At 47.8% G+C, this 26,121-nt stretch overlaps 1 protein-coding gene across 5 annotated transcripts in view; it reads left to right on the top strand.

Annotated features, from left to right (window-relative positions):
* The window catches only part of R3HCC1L (R3H domain and coiled-coil containing 1 like), a 39,625-nt gene that overhangs the window by 6,405 nt on the left and 7,099 nt on the right, over window positions 1–26,121 (top strand). For 3 of the 5 annotated variants that reach the window (XM_083615064.1, XM_083615063.1, XM_083615062.1), the window contains exon 2: window positions 16,842–18,616. In XM_083615064.1, the coding sequence (XP_083471190.1) occupies window positions 16,856–18,616 (1,761 nt within the window). In that variant the 5' untranslated portion in view covers window positions 16,842–16,855. Of the gene's footprint in view, window positions 1–16,841; window positions 21,571–21,827; window positions 25,499–26,121 lie in introns of those variants that run through there. The other 2 variants (XR_014548543.1, XM_083615065.1) reach the window with 2 other exon arrangements.

Here is a 26,121-nt window from a genome sequence, read left to right as displayed (position 1 = left end):
GGGAAGAAATTCACACAATTAAGAGAGTGAGATGTAAGCATAGAGGTTCTGGGGGAGCACAAAGTGACTGGGGGGAAATTGCAAAGAGAGCAGCAAACAAGTTAGATAACTGTCTCCCTCCCAGGTTTTCAAGATTTCCTCTGCAGCCTAGGAGACTCAGCACCTACTGTCCTTTGCAAAAATAGAATTCTGTGGATTCCAACTTCTGACCAGTGAACTCAGTTTTCTAATGGGCGAAGCTGTTGAAGCTGCAGCCCATGTTTGAGGAATTGTGGGCTTCACGTTTGCTGTGTGGGCTTCAAGTGGATGGGTGTGGGAAGGGCCAAGCAGGCATCCTTTGGCTTAGTGGGCATGAATTCTTCTCAGGAGTGTGGGTACTAGGGCCAGGTCAGGAAGGGCAAGCAGTACAGCCAGCTTCTCACTGTGAGGCCTGTCAGCTGTCCTGCATGAGCTGCCACTAGGGATGGCTTGAGGCCCACTGCCATCCCTCTTTAGGCTTTGCAGTCTTGGTGAGCCTATACGGACCCTGCACAACAGAAGGGCTGCTTCTTGTGGGAGAGGGGCATACTGCGTGTTGAATATGGCTGTCTGAGCATGGAACTGAAGGAAAGGAGGAGCTTGCCTAAGTGATTCATGGAGGGGCATCTTGCGCATGGGAGATCAAAGGCCTACCCACCACTGAGAATGTCACTTCCTTTGGCCTCTGCCTCTTTTAATCTGCCAGGTCTGCCCTACCAATTCCATCCACTTTGCCAGGTTCCTTTGGGCAAAGCTGATCTTCCTGATTGTGGGTGCATCTTGCCTGTCATCCCCCCTTCCTCTGGGGTGTGATGTTTCCTCAGCCTGAAATAGCAGCAGCTCTTTCATCATTGTCAGCTCATCTCCAATTTGCTCTCACCCTGTGTCTCTTTCCAGGTTTCTGTCCCTGCTCAGCGTCTGCATTTCCCGTCTCTGCAAGCTGTGCCTTGCCCGGCTGAATTGCGTCTTATTTCTAGCCTCCCTCACTTCCTTTGAATTATTTCCTTGTTCTCTCAGCTCTTTGCCGCAAATTCCCCTTTAGTGTCATCTGCAAATGTAATTGTCAGGCATTTGGGAAATAAAAATTGAGGAAACTTTTCCTGAAGTACAGTTGCATCGAATTTTAATGCTGTTTCTCCACTCAGTATCTTTTTATGGCAATTCTGACGGAGTTGGTCTTGTGCTCTTTTAATCCTGGGTGCCCCTGATCCCATCACTGTCACTCGTTCTTTGTCTCCCCCTTCTCTTATACCCTGTATTATGCTTGGAAGCAGACATTTTAGAAATTGCACGTCCCTTTCCTCTGCCGGAAACCCAGCCATGCTTAGGGAGAAGCTGCATTTAGAGGGCAATAAAAAAAAAGCAGCTAGGTGGGGAATGCAAGAACCAGCAATGCAAGGTGTCTCTTGCTTAGACCGCCCCCCCCCCCCTGCCATTAGCAATAGCTTATCTGGGGTTCAGTCAGCTCATTAGCTAAACCTGATTTGGCCTGGTATGCATGTTAATCAGGAGGTGCTGGTTTGAGATGTGTATGTGCTGGATATTTTTTCCACAAGGTCATTCCTCTCATCTTTTTAAATAATCTTATTCCTGTTGGACTCCTTGTTATTTCCATCTCTCTCCCTTTTTATTGATGTGCTCTCTGGCTGGGCCTCTGCCCTTGATATATCTGTACAATCCTGCCTAATTCCCTTAGTTCTTTTGGTCAGACATTAATTCACTTTCCTCCGTTGTTGCATTGTCCTTTCCATGCAGTCTTAAAGGAATGCCATTGACTCCAGACCCCATTCTTATGTCGGACTGGTGTTAGTGCTTAACTCAGGAGACGGGCAATGGGCAGAAAATGAACTGCTTCCTCTGTTGTGTCTTATTATTTTTAAAGAGATTTGTCTTTGCATGTTTGGAATTGCCTCGTGAAGTGCAATTGATTCCCTGTTCTTTGTGTGGGTCTTTATAGTTCATTGGGGAATCAAGTATGGAGGGCAAGAGGGTTTTTTCCTGTTATGAAAGAAAAGAATGTGGAATAATATAGATGTGAAATTGTATGACTCTAAAAGGTGATTGAGAATCAGGGCAGGGGTGGGATATGGATCTCCTGCCATCCAGCTGGCTGGATTCAGAGCTACTTACTGGCTTTATGACAAGTGTTGCAAGTGTTCCTAAGGTGCAAGGGAGCATGACTGAGCCCCGAGGCAATGTTTTTCCGCTTCTGCTTCCTGATGGCAGTCAGCTCAGTCTTTTGCTGCTGAATGGGAAGCTTTACACGCTTGCTCCAACAGCAAGCGTAAACGATACGGTATTTATAGCCTTCCCTCAGACCACTGGATGAAAGATCCTGCAAGTGTTGTAGCCCCCCCCCACCACAGAAGATACATCACCCTCTGCCCAGGAAGACTGGGGAAGAAGGGGCATAATGGTCGGAGTGGTGCAGGGCAGCTTTGCCTTGCAGGGACTTCAAAACAGAGGTTTTTGAGCTGCCTGTAAGGAAGCATAAAAGCCCCCAAGGAAGGTGTGTTCTGGCCAAAGCACATTGGGCATCAATGACTAGTGCAATATTCTTCAGCATCCTGAGACTGGTTCTCCTGATTTTTTTTTTTGTATTTTTCATTGGATGCTTCCCATTCTACCCACCCCCTCCCCATGGCATTAACTGGTTCCTGACTGCTGAGTTTTGAATGTTGCCAGCTTTGGGTTTTATTAGACTTTTGGATACTGCTTGTAAGGAAGCTTCATCCCTGTCTAGAACCAACATTTCTTTTTTCCTGTACAGCAGCGCAGATCTGAGTGCTAGGAGTTGCGATAATCCACACAGTCCATTGTCTCAACTGCTAGACTTTTGTTAGCTGTTCATAGGCATTCCCCTGGTCTACAATAATAATAATAATAATTTTTTATTTATACCCCGCCCTTCCTGGTTCAAAAACCGGGCTCAGGGCGGCTATCAACAAATTTAAAACACTTAATTATAAAAACAGCATAAAATACTGTATAAAAACATGAATAACAATAAAATTCAAAAATCAAAATCAGTTAGATAATCCCCAGGGCTAGCTGGCTGAATTGGGCCAGCGAGGAGGCCGGGAGAGAATTAGTTGTGGAGTCTCAGAGCGTGCGATCTTCATAAAAGGGGAGGGGGAGGGAAGAGAAGGGAAATAAAAGGTGGGCTGTCCTTGGGGTGGGGGAATGGAACTCTGATATTGGGGGCTGGCCCACTGCTGCTTTATTTATTGCTGAGAGCAGGTAGGTGGGATTTTTTGGTGTGTGTTTGATTATATTTAGCTTGTATTGCACCTCTGGCCTATGGTAAGGAACTTGGAGGGAAAGATGCTGTGCAGCCTCGTCATTCCTTTGCCAAGGTTTCCTTGCTGGCACATTGTGGGGAGGGGGGGGCACTCTTGCCATGTGCCTGGAGACTAAATGAGTGGCGGCGTCCAAAGGGCTTTCTAATTTGGGCTGTTTGGAGTCTCCTTGCACTTCTCTCTCTTTTATTGGCGTTATTATTTTGGAAGAAGCACCCGTTCTGCAGCACGCCATAAAGAGTGACATTGTGCATGTGCGAGCGCTGAGTGACACCTGGTGCTGTCCCTCAAGGGCACTTTGCTGTTCCCCAAGCACCGATCAAGAGCCGCTCCCACTTTGCAGGAAGGAGGCGGGTGGGCAGATGGAGTTCTGGTCACTGCTGAGCCCAGGGAGGGCAGGAGCCAAATCCCTCCGGCTGGTAAAGGAGCCGGCGTGAGCTTTGCTTCCTCAGTGCTCTGGGGCAAGGGAGATTTAGCACTGCCTTCCGTTCACTGCCCGGTCCAAGGGGTTGCCGTTTCTCTCCTGTGATCAAGGCTCTAAGGTTAAATATTCTATTGATGGAATTATGGATTGAGTGGAATCGGAAACCTCAAAGGCTAAAAATACAGTTTGCTGCCAGGAAGCAATATAGGCTGCTGGGAGCTGCTGGGGTGCCAATTCAGCCTGTGCTGCAGCTGGTGTGGTGGATGGATTTCTGCTCTGGGGGTGTCCTGATTACACAGTAGGCTTCCCCTGTTTTTCCGATAAACAAACGAGCTCTCTGTTCCAAATAGCAGCGGCTTCAGGTCCCAGTCGCTCGTCCTGGCTGTGTTCCTTTTACAGGATATCACTTGCTTTTTGCCAAGACAGGCGCGCCAATGGAATTACATTCTGAGGATGGCTTGTAGAGAAGGCTGTTTGTGTGCATTTTCATGTGGCACATCTGCTTGGGTTTTCTCTGATGCGGTTGCTGGGTGATTTAAATATATATATTTATTTATTTTGCTAAGCTTGGGTCACTATGGCATTCTGGGCTTCTGTTGCTCAGCAGGCTCAGTGGGCTTTGTCTTTTGTCTTATGTTTTTCCTTAGATCAGCCCCGTACAACCTGATGCCTGAGGACTGATGGCGGCTTAGTTGTGACCACCTGGGAGAATTCCAGATGCCCCTTGGTGGTGATCCTTTCCCCTGCTGCTGCATAGGAAATCCCACCAAAAGGCCACTAGAACCTGAGCTTTCAGTGTCACTTTGTCTGCGCTCCATCTCAGAGGCATGTGAAGGAGTTGGCACCAGCTTTTCCAGTCGGCTTGCCGTGTCACCTGGCCTGCCTCAAGGTGCCTGTTGCTGGCAGAGTGGAAGCCAGCTGTGCTGTTGTCACTGAATTCCAAGAAGGGAAGAATAGATGTTGCAAGCAGAGGAACAGAAGCAAAGAAAGGCAGTGGAGGAAGAAAAGGGAGGGCAGGTGAATGGGCTCACAGAAAGTCTTATAGGGTGAGAAAAGAGGAAATGACTGGTTAATGAACAGAGGCCAGAGAAGAGAGCCATAGGGTGCTGATAGGAAAGAACATGGAGTGAAAGAAGTGAGGACCCTAAGAGACTTGATGTGATCCAGAAAATGAAGAGCATTTAAGGTACAGAGAGGAAAACAGGGAGTAAAAGTCATGGAGGCTGCAGGAAAATGGGGTAACTGAGAGCTAGATAAGAGCATTTGGAGAGAGAAAGAAGGAGTGGAGGGTCCACAGAATACTTTTGAGAGAGATGTAATGGTGCAGGGAGAGGATCGCACTTGAGATGGGATGCAGAGAGAGAAAAACATAACAGAGAATGGATTAAAAAGAAAACACGGTTAAAACGAGAAGAAAAACGCTCATGTAGTTAGTGGTAAAAGCCTCCCTCAGAGTAAGCTGAGGTGCGTACCTTCATCTGCTTGAGAACCAACACCATTCTTTCAGTTTTGGCACAACAGCTGACTCAGCCTGGGAGCTGCCTTGTTGCTTCTGCGATTCTTCAGCTCCTGCCCTGCCCCTCGTTGCGGACAGAGGGCTTTAGCGCAGAAGTTAGTGCAGCAAGTTGGAAGTTACGTTGCTCGGTGTAGTGTGAAAAGGAGACACGCCAAGGGACACTGATTCGACCCTCTTGAGCATGAAATGGGTTGGTGCCGAGGCGTGGCGGGGGGCGTCTGATGGAGTGTGTAATAGACTGCGGATGCAAGGGAGATACAGGATCCAAAGGAATGGAATTTGTGGGCTGCAGTTTCTCTCCCTGCCCTTAAAAAACAAACAGAACAAAACAAATCTCTGCAGAGGCTGATGCGGTAGCCATGGCCTAGCTAGGCTTCCTGCAGCACAGGGCAGGGTACTTGAAATAATAATTTTCAAAAGCCCTGCTGGCCCAGGCGAATGGCCCATCTACTCCAACATCCTGTTCTCACAGTGACCAGCCAGATGCCTGGGGGAAATCTGCAAGCAGGAGCCAAGTGCAAGAGCACTCTCCAGTTTCCATAATTCAGAAGCATTACTGCCTCCAGCCGTGGAGACAGAGCCTACCTCTCATGGCTACTAGCCATTGACAGCCACATCCTCAATGAATTTGTTCAATCCTCTTTTAAAGCCAGGAGGTTGCTATCACTGTGTGAGTGAATCCCATAGTTTAAATATATGTTGATGAGGCCAAGTGTTCATCTAGTCCCACATGCTGTTTCTAAGTGTGGCCACCCAGTTTCTTCTGGGGCACCTGCAAGCCCAGGCGTCAAGGCCTCAGCTCTTCCCCATGCTTTAAGGTCCCCAAGTGGCAGTTATTCAGGGGCATGTTGCCTCTAAAGCTGTAAATTCCATTTAGCAATCCGGTCGAAATAGCTGCTGACGGACTTCCTCCTACTCCTCTGAAATTTCCCTAATCTCCTTTTGAAGCCCTCTAAGCCAGTGGTCATCACTATGTCCTTTGTGGCAGTCAATTTCCAGTTAATTATGTGTTGGGTGAATAAGAGCTTCCTTTTGTGTGTCCTGAATCTACTGCTAATTAGTTTTAATTGTGTGATCTGAGTTCTTGTGTTGTCAGAGAGGGAGGAAATATTCACTTTCTCCTTACCATTTGCATTTTAGAGGGTGGCCGAACCCCCTTTTAGCATGACCCTCAGGGGTCCCTTCCAACTCTGCAATTCTATGATTCTGTGTCTCTACTCTTAAGTTGTCCTTCTCTGTACCTTTTTCAGCTCGACAGTATCATTTTAGAGATGGGCTGTACAGCTTTGCCATCCTGTGAGCTGGATTTCATTTGATTGCCTGGATAAGGGCAGCTTGACAAATGTTCTTGCTTTCACACGTGACACAACAAGCACAACTGCTGTGTGTACATTGATGTTACGCTAGTATTTCCATGTAATAAATGAATGTTGCATACCATCAGGATGAGTCTGGGAACTTGGGGCAGGGCTCCCAAATCTATGCCCACATTTTATGTGATGTCCACACTGTGTACATGTCCATCAGTGTACGTCTAATAGGTGTATTTGCCGCATAAAGGGTAGACGTTCCTAAAGAGGGTGCAACAAGGAGAACCAGAGGTGCTTGAAAAGGCTACAAATTCTGACTTCCGTAGGGTTTTAATGGGAGGCACGACCGGCTGTGGCTCTTCAGACCATAGCAAGGTGCAGGTTGTGCTGCTTTGTGATGAGAGATGGTGGCAGGGCTGTCTCGGCACAGATGATGGACGACTCTCCAGTCAGATGAGCAGTGGTGGGGTGGGAGGAGATAGACAGATAAGCCGTTTTTAGGAAGGCTTACAATTTGCAGGCTAAGTTTGGGCTATCTGAAGGTGTTGGCTCTGCACAAGACTTGTTGCATCAGTGGAGTGTAGGTCAGGGAAAGCCAACCTCCTTGTTCTCAGGACTACTCTATTCCCTGGACTGTACGTTGTCCAGAGCTGGAACAACCTGACCTCATGCCTGTCCAGATTCTGTAGTTAATTTGGGTTTGTAGATGCGGATAGCACGTGATCAGATGATACAGGATTATTAATAGGGAATGGGAACTGGGGCTGATTCTTTCAATAATAATAAAAAAATTATACCCTGCCCATCTGGCTGGGTTTCCCCAGCCACTCTGGGCGACTCCCAACAGAATATTAAAATAGAATCAAACATTAAAAACTTTCCTAAACAAGTGGCAGGTTGGCAGTGAAACAGACATAGACTCATTGTTTCTTTTTCCTGATGAGTAAAGCTGTGTGGTTTTCTTTCTAACAATGCAGTTCAAAATTTGGTAGCATTATTGGGACCTTAATAAGCTGCTTTGGGGGCCAGAGGCAGGCTGCCAGTTAGCTATTCCTGGTCTAGGTGATGAGAGGGTCACTAATACTGTTGATTTTTTAAAAAAAATTGACTCTGTTCCAGAGCCCCCACTCCTTAAAATACGTATTGTATTCTTTGGGGTTTTGTTTCCAGACTTCCTGGTACTGAGTCTTGAGCTCTCGGATGCATTGCAGTCATGTCTTTTCTTTATCTCCATGATCATCAGGCCTAAAAAGCATTGAAGAGAACCTGAGACCCCCTTTGTTTCAGCAACTGTGACTGTAAGGAAGCACTGGAATCAGCAAATGTCAGCAGCCCTAAGATAATAAATGTCCCCAGATTCACTTTGCCATCTTGATGTTGGAATGTGGCTGGCCTGAGAGCAAGCCCAGTAGACTTTCAATCCTAAAAGCCGCCGTTATGTTTTTCGGTGGGGAACTCTGCCTTTCTTCTTTCAGCCCTCCCATCTTCACTTTTCTGGGGCTCTTATGGCCTCTTCGGCTAAATGTTTGGGTTTCCGCAAGGCTGCCTCCGCTCTGCAGGGTGCCCAGTTCTGTGTCTGCCACCCAAATGGTTTTTGTAACGTGGTTATGAGCAGGGCTTTTGTGTGATGTTGCCCCTACCTAGCAGTAGCAGGCTTTGTTGCCGTGAGAGACCCCCAGAGCACCCAGTTAGCTGAGCGCAGCTCCTTGTTCACAGTGGGTGTGGCTGTTCGGAAAGAAATAGATTATATTTTGTGCTGAAAAATGACTCCTCTGGGCTGAAGCTGTCTTAATGATACGTTCTTTTCTCACCGAGTCAATAAAGATGAAGGGGACTATTCTGCAGGTGAAATTAGCTTATTGGAGAATGGAAAAGATCCAAGAGCTCTGCCTGCTTCTTGGTGAGGAAATGGATTGGTCTCTTTGCTAGACTCCTTACAGTCTGTGTAAAAAGTTTGCCCCCGGGTACAGGGGATAATGTTTTAGCAGCTTGACTACCTGCACCCATGCTAACTTATGCTGCATGAAAACCATTTTGTTCACCATCTAGGGAATCCTCGCTGTCCTTCTAGTTTTCTGAAGAGTTGGTTAGGCTGCAGATCAGGCATGAGGACACTGTGACCTTCCAGATGTTGTTAGTCTCCGATCAGCCCCAAATGGCATGGCTGGTGGTCAGGGATAATTGGAGTTGTAGTCCAGCAGCATCTGGAGGGCCCCATCTCTGCTTTAGAGTGAAGGTCCTGTGCAACTCAGGAGACAGCAGAAAAGGACTGTGTCCACCATCTTTGTCACTGTGGCTACTAGCAGTTTGATCCGACACCTGTCCCACAAAAACTTGAGCACAAGTTGCCTTCAAGTGTAGAGCAGGCACCTTGCCCTGTGAATGCTCTCTTGGTTCTAGGGCTGGACAATATCTGGTTTTCAACATTACAATATATCACCAGCTAAACATCACGGTATACCGATATAGCACTGATATATGTGTCTGAAATAAGGTGGGAGCTCTGGCTTTTTCCTGCATTGTGATTTTTGCATAGTGCGCACGCACACACACACATCATGATTTGCAATATATTGCCAGGTCAAAAATTATGAAACTGATATCACGATATGGACTTCAAACTGGTTTTGGAAGATGTATCTATCATCTATCTATCTATCTATCTATCTATCAATCAATATATCACCCAGCCCTACTTAGTTCCCACCTAAGGTTGAGTCAGCAGACAGTGAAGACAACTGGGAGCAGGTGAAGTAAGAGCCTCGTGCTGCATTCTGGGTAGAACAAGTTGCCCCAAATCCAGGGCACTGCATTTCAACCATGGCAGAATCTCGCTGGAGTAGAGACTGGCGTTTGGCAAGGGTTCCCATTACCAGCATGATCCAGTGACTATGTGGTGCAAGGCCCACTTTTTTTTAACCCCTTAGATGTGTGCGCTTGCTATGGAATGAAGCAGATTGAAGTGCAGGCAGCTGGAAGGTGCAGCATGAATGATCCAGCCGCCATGCCTGCATTTTCATTTGGGGGTGTTTGCTTCCATTGCCCTGTCTGAGGCTTCTGCATGGCTCTCTGGCGGCATTCCTGCCCCTCCAGGCTCTGGGCTTTACATACCGTCTGCTTGGCTGGGGAGGGATCTGTTTTCAGTTCAAATCAGCAGAGGGGAGAAGAAAGGGGAGAGAGAAGCAGGGGCGGGGAAGGTGAGCGGAGCCTAATGCACCGGAGGTGCCTCGGAAATGAGAACCTTGGATGAATTCCTGGCCCTATTGATTGGTATACAGTTTATGCATCCTGACATTCATAATCTTGGTCTGCTTCTGATGGTCCAGATTAATGGGCCCAGGGGCTGTCCATCCGTCACTTCCCATTAATTACTAGAGAGGTGTTTTTCCAGTGATTTACCTGACAGTGGGCCATGATGAATACCCCTAAACGGAGTGGGCAGTGATTAATCTTGTGGCCACACCCTTCCCCAACTCTTCCTTTCCCCCACAACCACAGGACAGACCCCCGAGCCATCCGTCTCCATAAATGTGGCCTGATGCATATTTATAGGGGCCTGGGGCCTGGCAGATAGCAGCCTTGCTGTTTGTGCCAAAGCTTATGAAAAATAAATCTCTCTGGCAAGAGGGGGGCCGCAAGTACCTGGGGCCTCAGGGTGGCGGTTAGCCTTGAAGGCTGTGTGGTCTGGGGTTTGAGGAAAGGGTCAAGGGGGGTTGAGCGAGAGGAAGAGAACGTGGCCTAGCAGCCGTCAGTAGGTCTGAGAGCCAGGATTCCTGGACTGCGCTCCTGCCGTTGAGAAAGAAGTAGGCGCCGTCGGTGATTAGAGCAGCGATGCAGGGCTCGTGGAGGGCAGTATGGCCTAGTGGGCTCGGGGAGGGAGACTGTGTGCCGCAGACTTGCTCCTGACCCTAGATCAGCTGAAATGGAAACCCTACAAGCCAGGATTTCCAAGTGCGTTTCACACCCTGTTCCTAATTGGCTGCATGTGTGAACTTAGCCAGTCATGTAGTTTTCCCACTTGCAGAATGCACGTGAGACCCTTTACCAAAGTGGCATGAGGCTGAGTGCCTGTTTTCAGTGTGGCTTGTGCTATCTGCGAGTGTAGAAAACTGCATTGTGCTCCCAAAGGGACAAGTTGTCCTGGTAGGAGGAAAGCCTGTGCATTTTGGGTTTACATTTCTGAAACACTGAGCATGCGGGGTGCTGGTTGGTCTTTGATAGAGGCAGAGGTCCTGGGGATTCTGTCTCTACCTGCTCTGTCTAAGCAAGCACAGACAGGCCAGTGCATCACTGGCTCATCATTTTACTGATCCTGCGTTGGTAACATCAAGTGGTGTTCTAGTTGGTGAGTGGCAAGTGAGCAAAAATGTGGGGGTCCTTGCACTACATGTTAGGTTTATTTCTAGCACTTCTGCATGCTTCTGATCCTCTCTGTATCTTTTGAAGCTTAGGGTTGGTGGCAGCTGGGCTGACTAAGGTCAAACCTAGACATTCACCTCCATAAGTACAAGAGCACTCCTTCCTCTTGCTAGTCCTAATATCCAGCTTTCTCCATAACTCATTTATCCCTTACTAGCGTAACTCATCTATCCTGCAGTCGTTAGACCCCTCATGCACATGTAAGATGGGCTTGGCGTGGCAGCAGTCATTCCCATAAGCCTCATAGTCTGATGGGCTTCTCTTATCTGAAGTAAGAGAAGAGGTGGGGCATGAATCTCCTTAGTTGTCGCTTGAGTGTGTCTATTGAGGTGGGGGATTGGGTGTCACCGTACATTAAACGGGGCAAGTTCAGCATATAGGCTTCACAGGAAGGTGTGTGGAGGTGACTAGATAGTGTCAGTAGGAAGGGGAAGATAGCACAAAGCCGATCTCGTTGCAGACATGTGATATGTTCACGGCAACATCTTTTGCTGCTGCTTTATTAATGTGTGGACCTTAATTTAATACAGCACACGCTATATATTTTCAGAAGTTTAGCTAACAGGAGATACAACGTGTTTAGCATATTCTGTAGATCTCTGGTTTGCAGAAGCTTAAATCTGTCCCTTAGGTGCTTGGCGGTTTAGGATTTATATGCTGCACTTATTGCATATCCATGGGAATGCAATTGCAAGGAGGAGATGGCACACCACAGCCCCCTCCCCTTGCCATTAGGGGTGGGGGAAGAGTGTACAAAGCAACACTCTGGCCTTCTTATCTAAGCACTGGAGACTTTGATGAGTGTCTGTATCATTTCCGCCTGGAGGCAGCAAGATTGGGACTTAGCGGGGGTTTGGTGTTGTTTTGCATTAGGAAGCAGGACGGGCTGCTTCCTGGATCGGCTGAAAGCCTAGGTTCCCGTCCAAATGGATGCAACCAAATGGGTCATCACAGACTCTTTAAATTTCACCCAAATCTCTAGGTGTTCAAAGTTTGCACGCAACCTTGGTGGCTTGGACTCCTCATGTTGTTATTTATTTCTCCTTAACAGTTCTGGATCCAGAATTTGGGAGACTACTTGGCCAGACTATCTGTCCACCTACCCCAGCAACTGTCTGCACTGAGTGATAATAGCTCTCCAGGGTCTCAGACAAAGGTCTTTCTCACCATCTGCTGCCTTATCCTTTTTAAAGGATGCCAGGGATGGGACTTGATATAATAATAATAATAATAATAATAATAATAATAATAATAATAATAATTTATTATTTATACCCCGCCCATCTGGCTGGGCCTCCCCAGCCACTCTGGGCGGCTTCCATAGAAACCAAAAATACAGTAAAATATCACACATTAAAAACTTCCCTGAACAGGGCTGCCTTAAGATGTCTTCTGAATGTCAGGTAGTTGTTTATCGCTTTGACATCTGCTGGAAGGGCGTTCCACAGGGCGGGCGCCACTACCGAGAAGGCCCTGTGCCTGGTTCCCTGTAGCTTTGCTTCTCGCAATGAGGGAACCGCCAGAAGGCCCTCGGCGCTGGACCTCAGCGTCCGGGCAGAACGATGGGGATGGAGACGCTCCTTCAGGTATACTGGGCCGAGGCCGTTTAGGGCTTTAAAGGTCAGCACCAACACTTTGAATTGTGCTCGGAAACGTACTGGGAGCCAATGTAGGTCTTTCAAGACCGGTGTTATATGGTCTCGGCGGCCGCCCCCAGTCACCAGTCTAGCTGCCGCATTCTGGATTAGTTGTAGTTTCCGAGTCACCTTCAAAGGTAGCCCCACGTAGAGTGCATTGCAGTAGTCCGAGCGGGAGATAACCAGAGCATGCACCACTCTGGCGAGACAGTCCGCAGGCAGATAGGGTCTCAGCCTACGTACCAGATGGAGCTGGTAAACAGCTGCCCTGGACACAGATTTGACCTGTGCCTCCATGGACAGCTGTGAGTCCAAAATGACTCCCAGGCTGCGCACCTGGTCCTTCAGGGGCACAGTTACCCCATTCAGGACCAGGGAATCCTCCACACCTGCCCGCCTCCTGTCCCCCAAAAACAGTACTTCTGTCTTGTCAGGATTCAACCTTAATCTGTTAGCCGCCATCCATCCTCCAACCGCCTCCAGACACTCACACAGGGCCTTCACCGCCTTCACTGGTTCTGATTTAAAAGAGAGGTAGAGCTGGGTATCACCCGCATACTGATGAACACCCAGCCCAAACCTCCTGATGATCTCTCCCAGCGGCTGCATGTAAATGTTGAAAAGCATGGGGGAGAGGACAGAACCCTGAGGCACCCCACAGGTGAGAGCCCCGGGGTCTGAACACTCATCCCCCACCACCACTTTCTGAACACGGCCCAGGAGGAAGGAGCGGAACCACTGTATGACAGTGCCCCCAGCTCCCAGCCCCTCAAGACGGTCCAGAAGGATGTTATGGTCGATGGTATCAAACGCCGCTGAGAGATCCAGCAGAACTAGGAAACAGCTCTCACCTTTGTCCCTAGCCCGCCGGAGATCATCAACCAGTGCGACCAAGGCAGTTTCAGTCCCATGATGAGGCCTGAATCCCGACTGGAAGGGATCCAAATGGTCCGCTTCTTCCAGGCGTGCCTGGAGTTGTTCGGCAACCGCTCGCTCAATCACCTTGCCCAAGAATGGAAGATTTGAGACTGGGCGATAGTTGGCCATCGTGGCCGCATCTAAAGATGGTTTTTTTAAGAAGCGGTTTAATAACCGCCTCTTTCAGCGGGTCTGGGAAGGCTCCCTCACGGAGGGAAGCATTCACCACCCCACGAAGCCCATCGCCCAGTCCTTCCCGGCTAGCTTTTATAAGCCAGTATGGGCAAGGATCCAGGAGACAGGTGGTTGGTTTCACTCGTCCAAGCAGCCTGTCCACATCCTCGGAGGTAACAGATTGGAATTGATCCCACTCAACTTGACTAGACAGGACTTTAGCACTCTCCCGCCCCGGCCCTGCTCCCACGGTGGAGTTTACTTCTTCCCGAATCTGAGCGATTTTATCTGCAAAAAACTTTGCAAAATCATTGCAGGAGAACATGTGGCCCGTACTGGGCCCCGATGTTGCAGGTGGTTCCGCTAAATTGTGAACCACCTGAAAATGCATGTGCGCTGCCACTGAGCATTGGTTTTTCAGCTTCTTCTCCTAGATTTAACACAGGACCTCTCATTCCCTGAGCAAGAATAATACCTCTAGGTTTTACCTACCTTTTACCTACCTTTAATACCTCTAGATCAGAGGGAGGCAACATGGTGCCCTCCAGGTGTTGATGGACTAGCCAGCTGGCCAGTGATCAAGGATGATGGGAATTGTAGTCTAGTAACATATGCAGAGCATCATAGTGGGTACCTCTGTACTTCCTGGTGCTCTGTGCAAAATAAGAATGGCTACGTTCTTAGGCAATGGGCATTTTGCATTTCTTGGGATTGCAGCAAAAATCTCACCTTGTCACCCTCTGGGGCTAACCTTGCTTCCGAACATTAATTGCTCAGAAATGCGTCCTATCTTACTAATTAGATAAGAACAGCTTTCCCCCCTGTGTGTTAATCTGTCTTGCCATCTAATGCCCAGTTTATTAAAAGTGAGATGAAGTTAGTATCTGGACTTCACCTTATTAGGGGACCTAGCTGTGGATTTGGCTTGTTAATTTGAGGGGAGACGTATGGAAGAGATGGCTTGGCTTGACTAATCTTGATAGTGGATCTCCACCCCCACCCAAAAGATAAAGAAGGCCATTGCCAATTCTGTAGGGCATGGATTAGGAAGTCTGAGTATAAAAGAAAGGCCTGGAGCAGGAGTTCCATAGATCATCCATGGTCTATGAACTCCATTCAGGTGGACCATGGTGTGTCTGTGGTTTTTGGATTGAATACAGGAAATGGCACATCCTTAAATTAAATATGTTGATTTTAAGTGTATTTTAATTATCTTTTATTTCTTATATTGTATTTTATTATAGTGCAGTTTTAATTCTGTGGAATTAAAATTGTAATACCATAAAATGCAATGCCGTAGAAATAAAAGAAGCAATTAAAAGCATACTTAAAAAGGAGACAGCAACTAGCACATCAACTGCTATGACAGGCCAAAAAAACAAACAAACCCATTAAGTGGTTCTGCAAGACCCTCAGCAGTTTTCAAGTGGTCCATGGGGGGGTGGGTGGATGGTTTGGGAACCATTGGTCCGTCTGACCCCCATCCCTACCCTGCCCCAGCTGAGAGACTGGGAGGTAACTGTTGCAAGTGTAAAACTACATTATTGTTATTTTGACTTGTTTTGCTTGTTCAGTCCTGTACTTAACACTGTCCAGTATACATGGATAAGTTGGACATAGAAACAATCAAATTGAGAGGAGGGCTCTGGCATTTTAAAGGCAGCAATCCATTTTCTAACTTTCATGCACTTTGAAGTGCTCTGAGTCAACGACAAGCACTGCTGTGGTTCTCTGTGCCGGATTGAGGCAAAGCCGATAAAAGCCTTAGAGCAGCTTGGTTAGGGCTTGAAGCATCTGGGGTCAGGATGCTGATGTGCAGGTGGGAGCTTGCTTCTACCAGTTTCTTGGAAATAGCAAGGTAGCTGTAGGTCCAGCATATGAAAAGGCCATGTAACATTAGCTCTCTCCCACATCCAGAGCAAAGTCACCGTGACTTCCTTGGACATGGTTGCCCTGCTTTCTAGAGAGCTGTTTCTGAAAGTGTTTAGGGGGAGAGTGGAAGCCACAAAGAGGGCTGGGTGCCATTAAATCCTAGTGCAAGGCACATAAGAGATGCATGGGTAGTTCCTCGATACAAAAGAATAATCAAAATACAGAGTAATGGAGGGTATATAGAGCTTTTTTGGCAGAATGTTTGATTCCAGGTGTAGCTCTGTTTAAGGAAATAACAAATCAATAGAGCTGCCTCGGTTTTAGAAGTTCAACACCGTTATGAAATTACTGGTGCTTGGAGCATGTTTTTAGTCCTCATGGTTGCAAAGAGAAGTTTGGAAACATGTTGGCAAAGATTGTAGAGGGGAGAGGCTACACAAGGTTGTCAAATGTCAGTGGATAGTATTTCAGCTCCCCCTTCCTGCTCTATAACTGGCTACATCAGTGGTTCTCAAAGAGTGTGGCAGGAGAGGATCACAAGTGTTGTGGATAAACCCAAGGACAATCAAAGAAACATTTAAACATTTCAATGTTACATAGTATAGTAGAAGTATAATATCGAAATAATATTTTTTATTTGAAGAATATAGATAGATATCTTTTCCAAATGAGAGCAGGAGCCTCAAGTGATACTAATGACATTCCTAGTTGTGTTTTCCAGTGTATTTCTTATTTTCAAAAATTTGGCACGGCACGAGCAAATTTTTGTTACTAAAGTGTGAACCAGAGAAAAAACTTTGAGACCCTCTGGGCTGCATCCCAATTCCCAACTTCTGTCTTTGTGCCTTTCTGCCTCACATGCCTCTACCCTAGCCAACTCCTGTACCATTTTTCTTTTAAGTTGAAAGAGATCTGGTACAATCACTGAAAATTTGAATCATGCAAGCAAAATAAAGTAAGACAAAACAGCTGTACCCTGCGCTTAGAATGCAGCCATGGTTATGAGGCTATTGTAACTGTGCATAACGGCATGCGCAAATCCACCTGTCCTTTGGCCAGGAAATGAGTTACTGATCTAGTTCCACCTCTGCCTTCCCTTGGCTGTAGACTATTTCTGCTCTGTAAAAGGCAGCAGGTGGGACACAGATTGTGCTGCTGTTTCCAGGTTATCCTCCCCTCCCTGCTTCCCCAAACACCTACATGGGGCTACATTGCTCTGCTGCTCACTCGACTGATTGCTTTCCTCTCTTACAGATCTTGGCAGCACTATGCAGCCAGATACGGAGAGGACTCGGATACGGCCCAAGAAGCCAGACAAGGCCCTGTACGTCCCCAGAGCTCTACGCGAGACGGCCGGCTCAAAAACTAGCACCTCATTAGCCACCAGACACGGGAGTGAGGGGAGCCTCTCCTGCTCCTCAGGGAAGGAGATCACCAAAGGATGTGAGGGAAGGCCGAGTCCCAGAGCTGGGAGAGGCCTGTTTCACGAGGACCGGGATGGAGTGGATGCGCCCAGAGAACCAAGAGGAACCTCATCCCAAGGCAGGAGCTATAGCAATGCCTCCTGCACAAGGCCAAAGGCTCGGAAAGAGTCCCAGCAGAAGGCTGAGTCACACAGACTGCCCGCTTCCTCCAGCTTCCTAGCCACAACTCCCTCTGCACTGCCCAGCCGTCACACAGAGTCCTGCACTGCCCTCTCTCATACTAATCTATTGTGGAGGATGGCCGAACTCCAGCTTCAGCCAAGGCGTAACGAGGTAGACTGCTCTTGGGAGGAGCAGCACGTGTGTCCGTCAGCAGAGCAGGACGCTTTCTCTTTGCAAAGGACTCCCCACACTGGTGTGAGCAAGCAGGCAGGAACACTCCTCACAGACCAGGTAGGGCTGAGTGAAGGGAGTGTGCAGACATCCAGCAGCGAGAGGCTCTCGGATGAGGGAGAGGTGGGTGACGGTGGCCTGTTGGCCAGCAGGGAAAGCACAATGGCACCCGTGAGCCAAGGTGACTCAGAACCAGCTGGAATAAGTGAGGGCGATGTGTCTGGAAGTTTAGCTGAGGGGGTTCCAGGTGGCCCAGGGGCACATGAGGATTGCCTCTCGGCGTGTGCAGGCGAGGGAGTGCCTGATCCAACAGATGCAGGCAAGGGAAACACATTGGTTTGCCCTGAGACAGTTGAGCCTGGTGGATGTGAAGGCACCGATAAGAGCAACTCCAATCAGACAGAGATGAGTGACAGTAGCATGTTGGACTATACGGCCAATAAAGTTCCAGATCAGACAGAACCAAAGGAAGGCAGTGGCATCAAAGACGCAAACGGGAGCGTCGCTGCTCAGGCAGAAGCCAACGAACAGAGCACACTAGAGCATGGCAAGGAGAATGAGAGTAGCATTCCCAGTCATGCAGTTGAACACATGTCTGATCAGATTGGAGTGAGCTTTGATAATGTGTCTGGAAACAGGGATGAGATTCCTTTAATTGAGGCAGGTGGTTCAGGGGTGGCTGCAGGCTGTAACTGTTCAGATAGTGACTATGGGACAAGGGATTGTCACCCCAATTGTGTCTTGGGGGATGAAGTGGGGCAAGGGTGTGGCAGGGAATACGAGGAGGGAGACAGCATTTCCCATCACACCTGTCGGTGCAAAGGCGATGTCCCTGGGGCTGAGGCTGCGCCGGCAACAGGAGAAGCGACTTTGGGCATGGGAGAGCAAAGCGCTGAAGGAAGGGAGGCTGCTAGCCAGTCACTGGGATGTGCCTCAAAGAAGGCGGCATGCAGCGCAAAGAGAGTCATGGAGGGAGCAGGAGCTCTCTCAGGGGACGCCTCAGTGCAAAAGCCAAGCCATGGGGATGTGGGCATGAGGTGGTGGCATCCGTCTGAAGCCAAGGCAGGCGAAGAAGCTGGATGGAGCGAGGAGCCTGCTGGAACCAGCATTGATCCGGCAACCGGCAATGAGGCTGACGGCGTGGCAGATGAGAGCTGGGATGCTCTGTTTAATGACGAAGGTGACTGCCTGGATCCGCATTTACTGGCGGGGGTGAGTACTCTCTGTGGACTTTTCCTGGATCTGGGTGTCATGAGACATGGTGGCGGGAGATATTTGCATGTTGGGAGCACGTGACACAGCCGGTTTACGGAGAATGCATTTTTAGTTTTGAGGTCCTGCACGGCTGGCTTAGCTGGTGTGTCTGCAATGCCTTTATTTTGTAGGTGCGCTTTATTTCTCGCCTTCTCTTTCTCTCTTTCAATCTCAATATTTATCCGATGCCCTTTCCCAGAAGGTCATACCATAAGCAAAAGATTTAAAATTTTCTGTTGGAAAATCCAAACCTCTATTCTTGGAGAAACTGATTTTTACACACACACACACACACACACACACACACCCCAGTTTAAATCTGTAGGTTGTCCTGATTTCAGTTTTTAGATTCCATTTATTGCAACATTTCCATACTTTTGGAGGTGGAGGAGGGAGAGGCCCAACTGGGTCTCTGTAAGTACAGGGACAGGAAACTGGTGATCAGCAGATACAGAGAGCCCAAGTTCTACTCTGTTTTTTGAGCATTTAGCACAGATTGCCTGCACACTTTTGAAGCTTTTCACCAGAGGCATGGGAGCTACTAAGTTGCTTCCTTATGAAGTCATGATGAGAGTTAGAGGGTTTGGGGAAAGCTTTTGCAAACTTAACGCATGATGATGACACTTTCTGGGTTGAGCCGATTTCTGTCCCCTTCGATAATTGTGGGGAGATGGTCGCATGTATTCTGTCATGAGGCTAGAGGAGGACTCAAAAGAAACACCACGAACGGCCTAGTAGTCCCTGGAAGTCTCCAACAGAAGTGGTGCTTGAGAAATCATTAAACAAAAGGAGCACAGCAAAAATTGACTTGAGAACTCCCCAACACCTTGAACTCCGCAACGCTTGCCAAACTCTCTTGGCTGACTAGATATAATAAAATGAGTAAAATAAGGCAGGCGGAAGTTCCTCTGCACGACGGCTGCGTTGCTACGGAGCAGAGCCTTCATGATGACCACGAGGCGTGCAGAGACGTACCGTGAAGTTTCATGGAAATGGCAGGTTTTTAATTGGCTCTGGCTTGTTAGCATATCGCCCTGCAAGAATAGCGCGAAATGTGTTGCGATGAGTAGCTCAGCACGGGGAGCGTGCAGCCTTGCCTTCCGTTTATGAGGAAAGCACTGTGTCGGCTGGATGGCTGAGAGCCCCTTATTAAAGCTTAAATCAATACCATAAACCCTGTACTTTTGGAGTGACACAATAGTACCTAAAGTAACAAAGTGTCCTAATATTGCTGCGATGTGCATTCAGGCCTGCTTAGGAGCCGGGGGTTGATCTGAATGGATTCGGCTTGCTAATAGCTCCGGCGAACCATTGAAATTAACTAAGCAGGCTCATTACCAAGGGTTAGCTCATAAACCATCCTAAACTCCTGGTAATGGAAGCTGTTAAAACTCCATGGGGGCAGCTTTTACAGGAAGTAGCTTTGGGTTCGCTGCTGCTTATTCCAGTCAGTTAACGGCAAGGAAATTAAATCTCCCTTTCTGGCAGGTGACCGGCCGGTTGAAAGTGAGGCCGGATCATGCAATCGGTGCACAGGCTACCCATTGCACCTCTGTGCAGAAGTGCCAGCACACCAAGCAGAACTTGTCTTCATAGGTGTCAAAGGTGTAGCAGGAACAGAATTGTCTCCAAACCGATTTTGCTGCACATGTGTGGCTCAGTGTTTGTATGGTGCTGGTCTTGCATATCAAGGTGCATAGACAACCTCCACCGACTCCCAGGCTCATATAAACAAATCCTGGTGCAAAGGAAAATTTGCAGGGTTTACCGGATGTTCACATGTTTCTGCAGCTACGATGCTCGGGATACTGCTGGGTGGAAATGTTTGTATCCTGAAAGACACAAGGAAAGCGGGTGTGTTGAGGAAGGAATCTAGATGATCTACTTTAGGTCTGCTTTCCTTCTTCCATAAGGCTGGATCTACTGCATTTGTGTCACCAGAGGGAGAGCAGTAGGGCAATAGCATGGCTGGGCTTGGACAGAAGTGGAGGGGCAACCAGGGGACGAGTTCTGTGGCCAGAGAGCTTCTCTGTGCTCTCGCCTCTGATCCCAAAGGCCTGACCGCATGGATGCGTGCCTAGTTGTGGGCATGACCTATTTGTAGCATTGTGAATTCTGCATTATGAAATCGCTTTGCTTTGTTTAAACAAACTCTGCGCCTGCTTTCATCAGAGAGCTGATACCAGTAAACTGCCTGCATTAGAAAGCACTAATTTTAGAAAAGTCAGGGATAATTTCCTTTCAATTATCTCACAAGTAACCACTTGGAGGAAGGTGTAGACTGCAGAGTTGAGAGAATGAAGGTGAGGTCTCGGGAGTCGATACTCTGGGAAAAGGCTCAGTGTTGCATTAGGGCAGGCTAAGGGGATGACTTAGGCTCTTTAGGGCGGGGTGAGGGGGTCTTAATGTGGTTTACATATTTCTTAAACACAATTGCAGCTGCATCTTTTGTAACAGTGCCACGCTCGGAGAACCCCAGAATTTCCATTTGCCACAGTGAGGAATGAACTTGAGCAGTTGGCTTTTAGCCATTTTTTTAAAAAAAATGGAGACGCAATTTTGTTTTGTACTTGCGGGCAAAAAAAAAAAATAAATGTAGATGGTGTGGTGATGCAGAATATCATGTAATAATTGTGGAGGCATTGATTTCCCCAACCTGATGTCCTTCAGATGCTTAGAACTACAACTCCTTTAAGCCTCAGCCAGTGCAAGCATACTGGCTGGTGGAAGCTGTAGTTCAAAACCTTTGTGGAGCACCAGGCCATGTCCATTTTGCAGTTCATTTCAGCAGTCTCTTTTCACTGTACCAGATCAAACCTTTGACTCTCCGCCCACCCCCTTTGTAAACCGCTTTGAGGGTCTTCTTACAATCAAGCAATACTATATGTGCATTTTGTTACATAAAATATACCGTATTTTTCGCTCTATAAGATGCACCAGACCATAAGACGCACCTAGTTTTTGGAGGAGGAAAACAAGAAAAAAAATATTCTGAATCTCAGAAGCCAGAACAGCAAGAGGGATTGCTGCGCAGTGAAAGCAGCAATCCCTCTTGCTGTTCTGGCTTCTGTGATAGCTACGCAGCCTGCATTCGTTCCATAAGACGCACACACTTTCCCCCTTACTTTATAGGAGTGAAAAAGTGAGTCTTATAGAGCAAAAAATACAGTAAATAAATGTGTGTGTTCACTGAGAGCTGGGCTACTACCCACAATGGATGTGCTCTGCCTGCGCAGTCAGAGGCAATAAAGCTTCAGAATAAACTGCAGGAGGGGAGAGCGTTCTTGTGCTTGGGTTTCCCACGGGCATCTGGTTGGCCACTGTGAGAACACGATGCTGGACTAGATGGGCCATTGGACTGATCCAGGAGGCTCTTTTTATGTTCTTAAGTGTATTCATTTCCCTCCTAGAATTGTAGTTTGGGCTTTTCATATTTATCTTAATGAACACTGGGCTTGTCATATTTATCTTAATGAGCACTGAACTATGTGTGATCGCATGAATATACCCACATATATTTTTCACCCAATCCATTTATCAGCTTTGATTCCTCCCGGCCCTAAAAAGCTGAGAACCTTGTGAAATAGCTGGACTCTCTAGAATCACATAGTTCCGACACAAGATTTACTGTCTGCTAAGAAAAATGAGTTGATATAGCTGAAGAATGCCCTGGCAAATGGGCACAGTGCTGGAAATTCACCTTGAGGAAGAAAAGAGTTCTGATAATGAAAGAGAGAAGGCGGGACGATGGCTGGGACAAGGGACAGCATGAGACTTTTGTCGAGACCAATTACACAAAAGCTTGTATCGCTTTAATGAGGTACAAGATTTTGTGTGGATAAGACAGGACTTGGGTTGCCTACAGTGACAGATTCTGGGATGTGGTGTGAGCTGTGCTCCTCGTGCGAATATCAGCAGCAGAATTTGTGGGTGACACCAGCCAATATCTCTAATGGAGGGTCCATCCACATTAGCAATTTCTCCTGAGCGTTTAATAATATTTACTTTGGGACATGCCCCTGCTTTGGGTCAACTTGCATCTGTCCTGCAGTAAATTGTTCCCTGGAGTGTTTTTAAAATACTACAGGAAGATCCTGTCCTTGGTGAAAATGCTTCTCCTTTAAACTATGCATGTCCCCAGAGTCCGGGTATCAGAAGATCTCCAGGTGCTGGAGAAATGTGGCAGTGAAAATTCACAGGCAAGATTCCTGCAAAGCTCAGAGTCTGGCTTCCTTTCTGCAGCTCCAGCCTAGTGACTGTGCTGATGCAGATATGCACATATCTATATCCTCCTGCTTGTGTTTTAAGAAAAGAAGAATATGGTGAGATAAAAATGGAAGGAAGGGGAAAACAGCTCGTGACTAAATAAAGCTGTTCCTCTGCTATTGCTTTCCCTGGTGAAAAACTTACTCTAGTTTCTCGTACCAAGGTCAGTATAACTCATTTCGTTGCATAGGAGGAGTGTTGCGCTGAGATTCGGGTGTGTGAAAGTGGGATTTAGAATGAGAGCGATCAGATCTTGGCATACACAAAAGAGGGTGCTTTGCATGAGTTGATGTTATGGCTTGTGTGTCGGTGCTGAGCTGCAGGTGAGATGTGTTTGCTTCATTCTCTGTGTGTAAGAGCGGCGTTGGGAGTAAATGCTTCTGTGCAGGCTTGCCTGGGGAACAGGGTAAGAGCTTATGTTCAGGCCCTGTGCAGATGTTTGAGAGTTGCCTTCTTCTGGTACAGGCCTTGGGCATTTCCTCACTACCTAGAAACCACTGCTGCTGGTTCCTGTTTGGGAATCTGCGAAGGCTTTTTGGAACACCCTGTTTTCAATGACTGGGGGGGGGGGTCTTGCTCTGGGGCTGGGCCCTCGATTCTCGTGGCCCTGAAGTCTAGAGTCGATTCTTTCATTTTCATTTCACAAAGTTGGAAGGGACCACCAAAAGGCTATTTGATCCATCCCTCCTGTTTCTTTTGGTCCTGTCCAACCTGTCTCCCTTCACTCAAAAGAAGAAGAAGAAAATATGATCCTTCCCAAATCAGAACGAAAACTTTAACATGCAATGGAAAATGTGAAAATAATTCATTCTGTTGTTTTGAAGGCCATTACTTGTCTAGTTTGGGTGCCCAGCACTGACCAGCAACCCAGCTGTCCTTGCAGACTGAGCACCCGAGAGACCAATGCGTGTGCCGTGTGATGTGCTTTTTTCAGTCTTCGGTGGAAAATATGCCATAGCTGGTAATACAGGATTACTTTTGGCTAAACTGGCCAATTCTGTTGGAGAGATTGTAACTAGCCAGCCCTGTCTGCAAAAGGGAGGAGTGTGCTAGAGCAGGCTGTCATGGGCACACATTTCTGCCTCTTGCCTTACACGCTTTTATCTCTATAAGGCTCCTCCGGCCTCTGCCACTGTGCTTCACTCTCCCCCCGCCGCATGTTGACTGTCTTCTCCGTCTCAAAACCTGAGCGAGCGAGCGAGAGTCAGCGCAGCAGCGTGGATAAATCTTTGGAGAGCGTTGAGCCGTGGCAGACAGTCTTCATTTCCTGTGTCCTCTTGCTCCTTGCTGCCTGTGCATCCGCCGGCAGAAGCTTTCCCAGCACAGGACAACATCTGAACATTAGCAATCTCTGGGAAGGAGACTGCGAGCAGGAGGCTGGGACTGTGTTAATGCGGCACGAGGGCGCACGGTTCCTGTAAGCAACCCAAGACAGGAAGCCCATTAATGGGCTTGCTTTTTCCCTGCGCGAGCCATTGCAAGCATATTTGTAAGAATGCGGTACCGTGTTCCCCGGTGCGCTGCCCCAAAACATGCGTGTGCTTTGTCGCTGCAGAGCTGGCTCACATCAGTCAAGCCTAAAGTTGTGTGCAGAGGCGAGCAGGCTTTGTGGGCAGGTTTGTACATGTTGTGCATTGTGCATGGATTGTCACCACCCTTGCGAGGCAGGCAGCTCCTGGCCCTCAGTGTGCCTTCTGCTGCACCCAGTGGTTTGTGAAGGTCAGGAGTGCTCATGCAGTGTGCTTTCCATCGTCTCTGAAGATCTGCCATGCCACTTAATGTTATGAGAGGCTGCTCCCTCAAGCATTTCTTGGCCAGCTCCCGCTGCGACCGAGTGTAGTTCGCTTAGGTTCCTTAACGATCAAGTTAATAGCTTGGATCCTGTTAAATCCACCAAGGCACACACTCCATCCTGTCCCTCTTGCTGCAGATCCACCTCTTCCTCCCTGATTCGCCGGCTCGTTCTTCCGTGCTCCACCCACCCACAAATTCACTTTCCCGAAGAAATTATCTGAATTGCTGTCTTTTATTGACCGAAGTAGCTGGAATTTATAGACTTTCCCTGTACAGCCGTGGCTTCTGTTGGTACAGGTACTTGGGGAAGCAGACAGAGTCTGGCTGAATTATAGACTCCCTTGCCCACAGGATGTGTGCAGAGCTGTGCCGCTTAGGGACCTAGCACAAGTGCGTTTCCCTAGGAGAGCTGCATCCAGCTTTCAGTCTCCCAGCAGCTATGATGGTTGACTTTGGGGGTAAAGGTTTGCCAAGGCACACGTATGGAGGGGAGCTGAGTGGTCAGGCTAAGCAATTCAGTGAAGGGTTGTTGTTCATTAGGCCATGATGTTGCAGACCTGGAGACATGAGATCTGCCAGTATTTTGCTGTGTTCCCAGAGGCCCGAGTCTCTTCCCTCTCTGCTTTTGCAGGGGAAGGAGCCGTGTTTGCATTTTGGCTTTTGGTTCTTGCAAATCCTCCAAGGTGGTTTACAGCTGTTAAAATCTTGCTGCAGTTAAAACTAGTAAGCATTTAAAAAGCCAAAATAAAACATCCAGAATAGGATATACACTAAAATCCAGATGAAATAAAACCTTCTTAACTGCCCATCTAAAAGACAATGTCCTCCACCATTGGAACTGCTTGTAAACAAAGAAGTTGACCCTGAGTTTGCTTATTTTCTCATCCCTCCCAATCCATTTCCCTTTTGTGATGTGTCTTGAGTGCAGAGAAATCTTTGTTTAGCGACTTAAAAGCTGTTCTGGGAGCTTTTTATAGCCAAAGAATGGGATGAAAATAAAAGCTCTAAATAAATAAATGCACATATGTTGTCAGTGGAATACAGAACAGGGCCTCGGAAGATGACTACAACTGATGGGCAAGTTCATGTGAGGGGAGGCAAGCCTTCATATATCCTGGCCCAAAGCCATTTAGGGCTTTATTGATAATAACCAGCTCCTTGAATTGAGTCTGAAAATGAATTGAAAGCCGGTGCAATTTAAACAAGGCCAGTGTAATATGGCCAGAAAAGCAGACACCAGACATTATTCTGGCTTCAGCATTTTGCACCAGCTGTGGTTTCTGAAAAGTTTTCAAGGGCAACCTCACATCTAGAGTGTGTTAGTAATCACAGTGTAATTTGTTTCCCTTAGGAACAGTGTGAGATCAGCCTGCTTCATTCTCCCGCTCTCTTGTTTGATTTTG

This window comes from Podarcis filfolensis, assembly GCF_964270895.1.
Source record: "Podarcis filfolensis genome assembly, chromosome: 5".
Taxonomy (NCBI): Eukaryota; Metazoa; Chordata; class Lepidosauria; order Squamata; family Lacertidae; genus Podarcis; species Podarcis filfolensis.
Note: the sequence above shows the minus strand (reverse complement) of the source record. Positions and strands in the feature narration are given on the sequence as shown.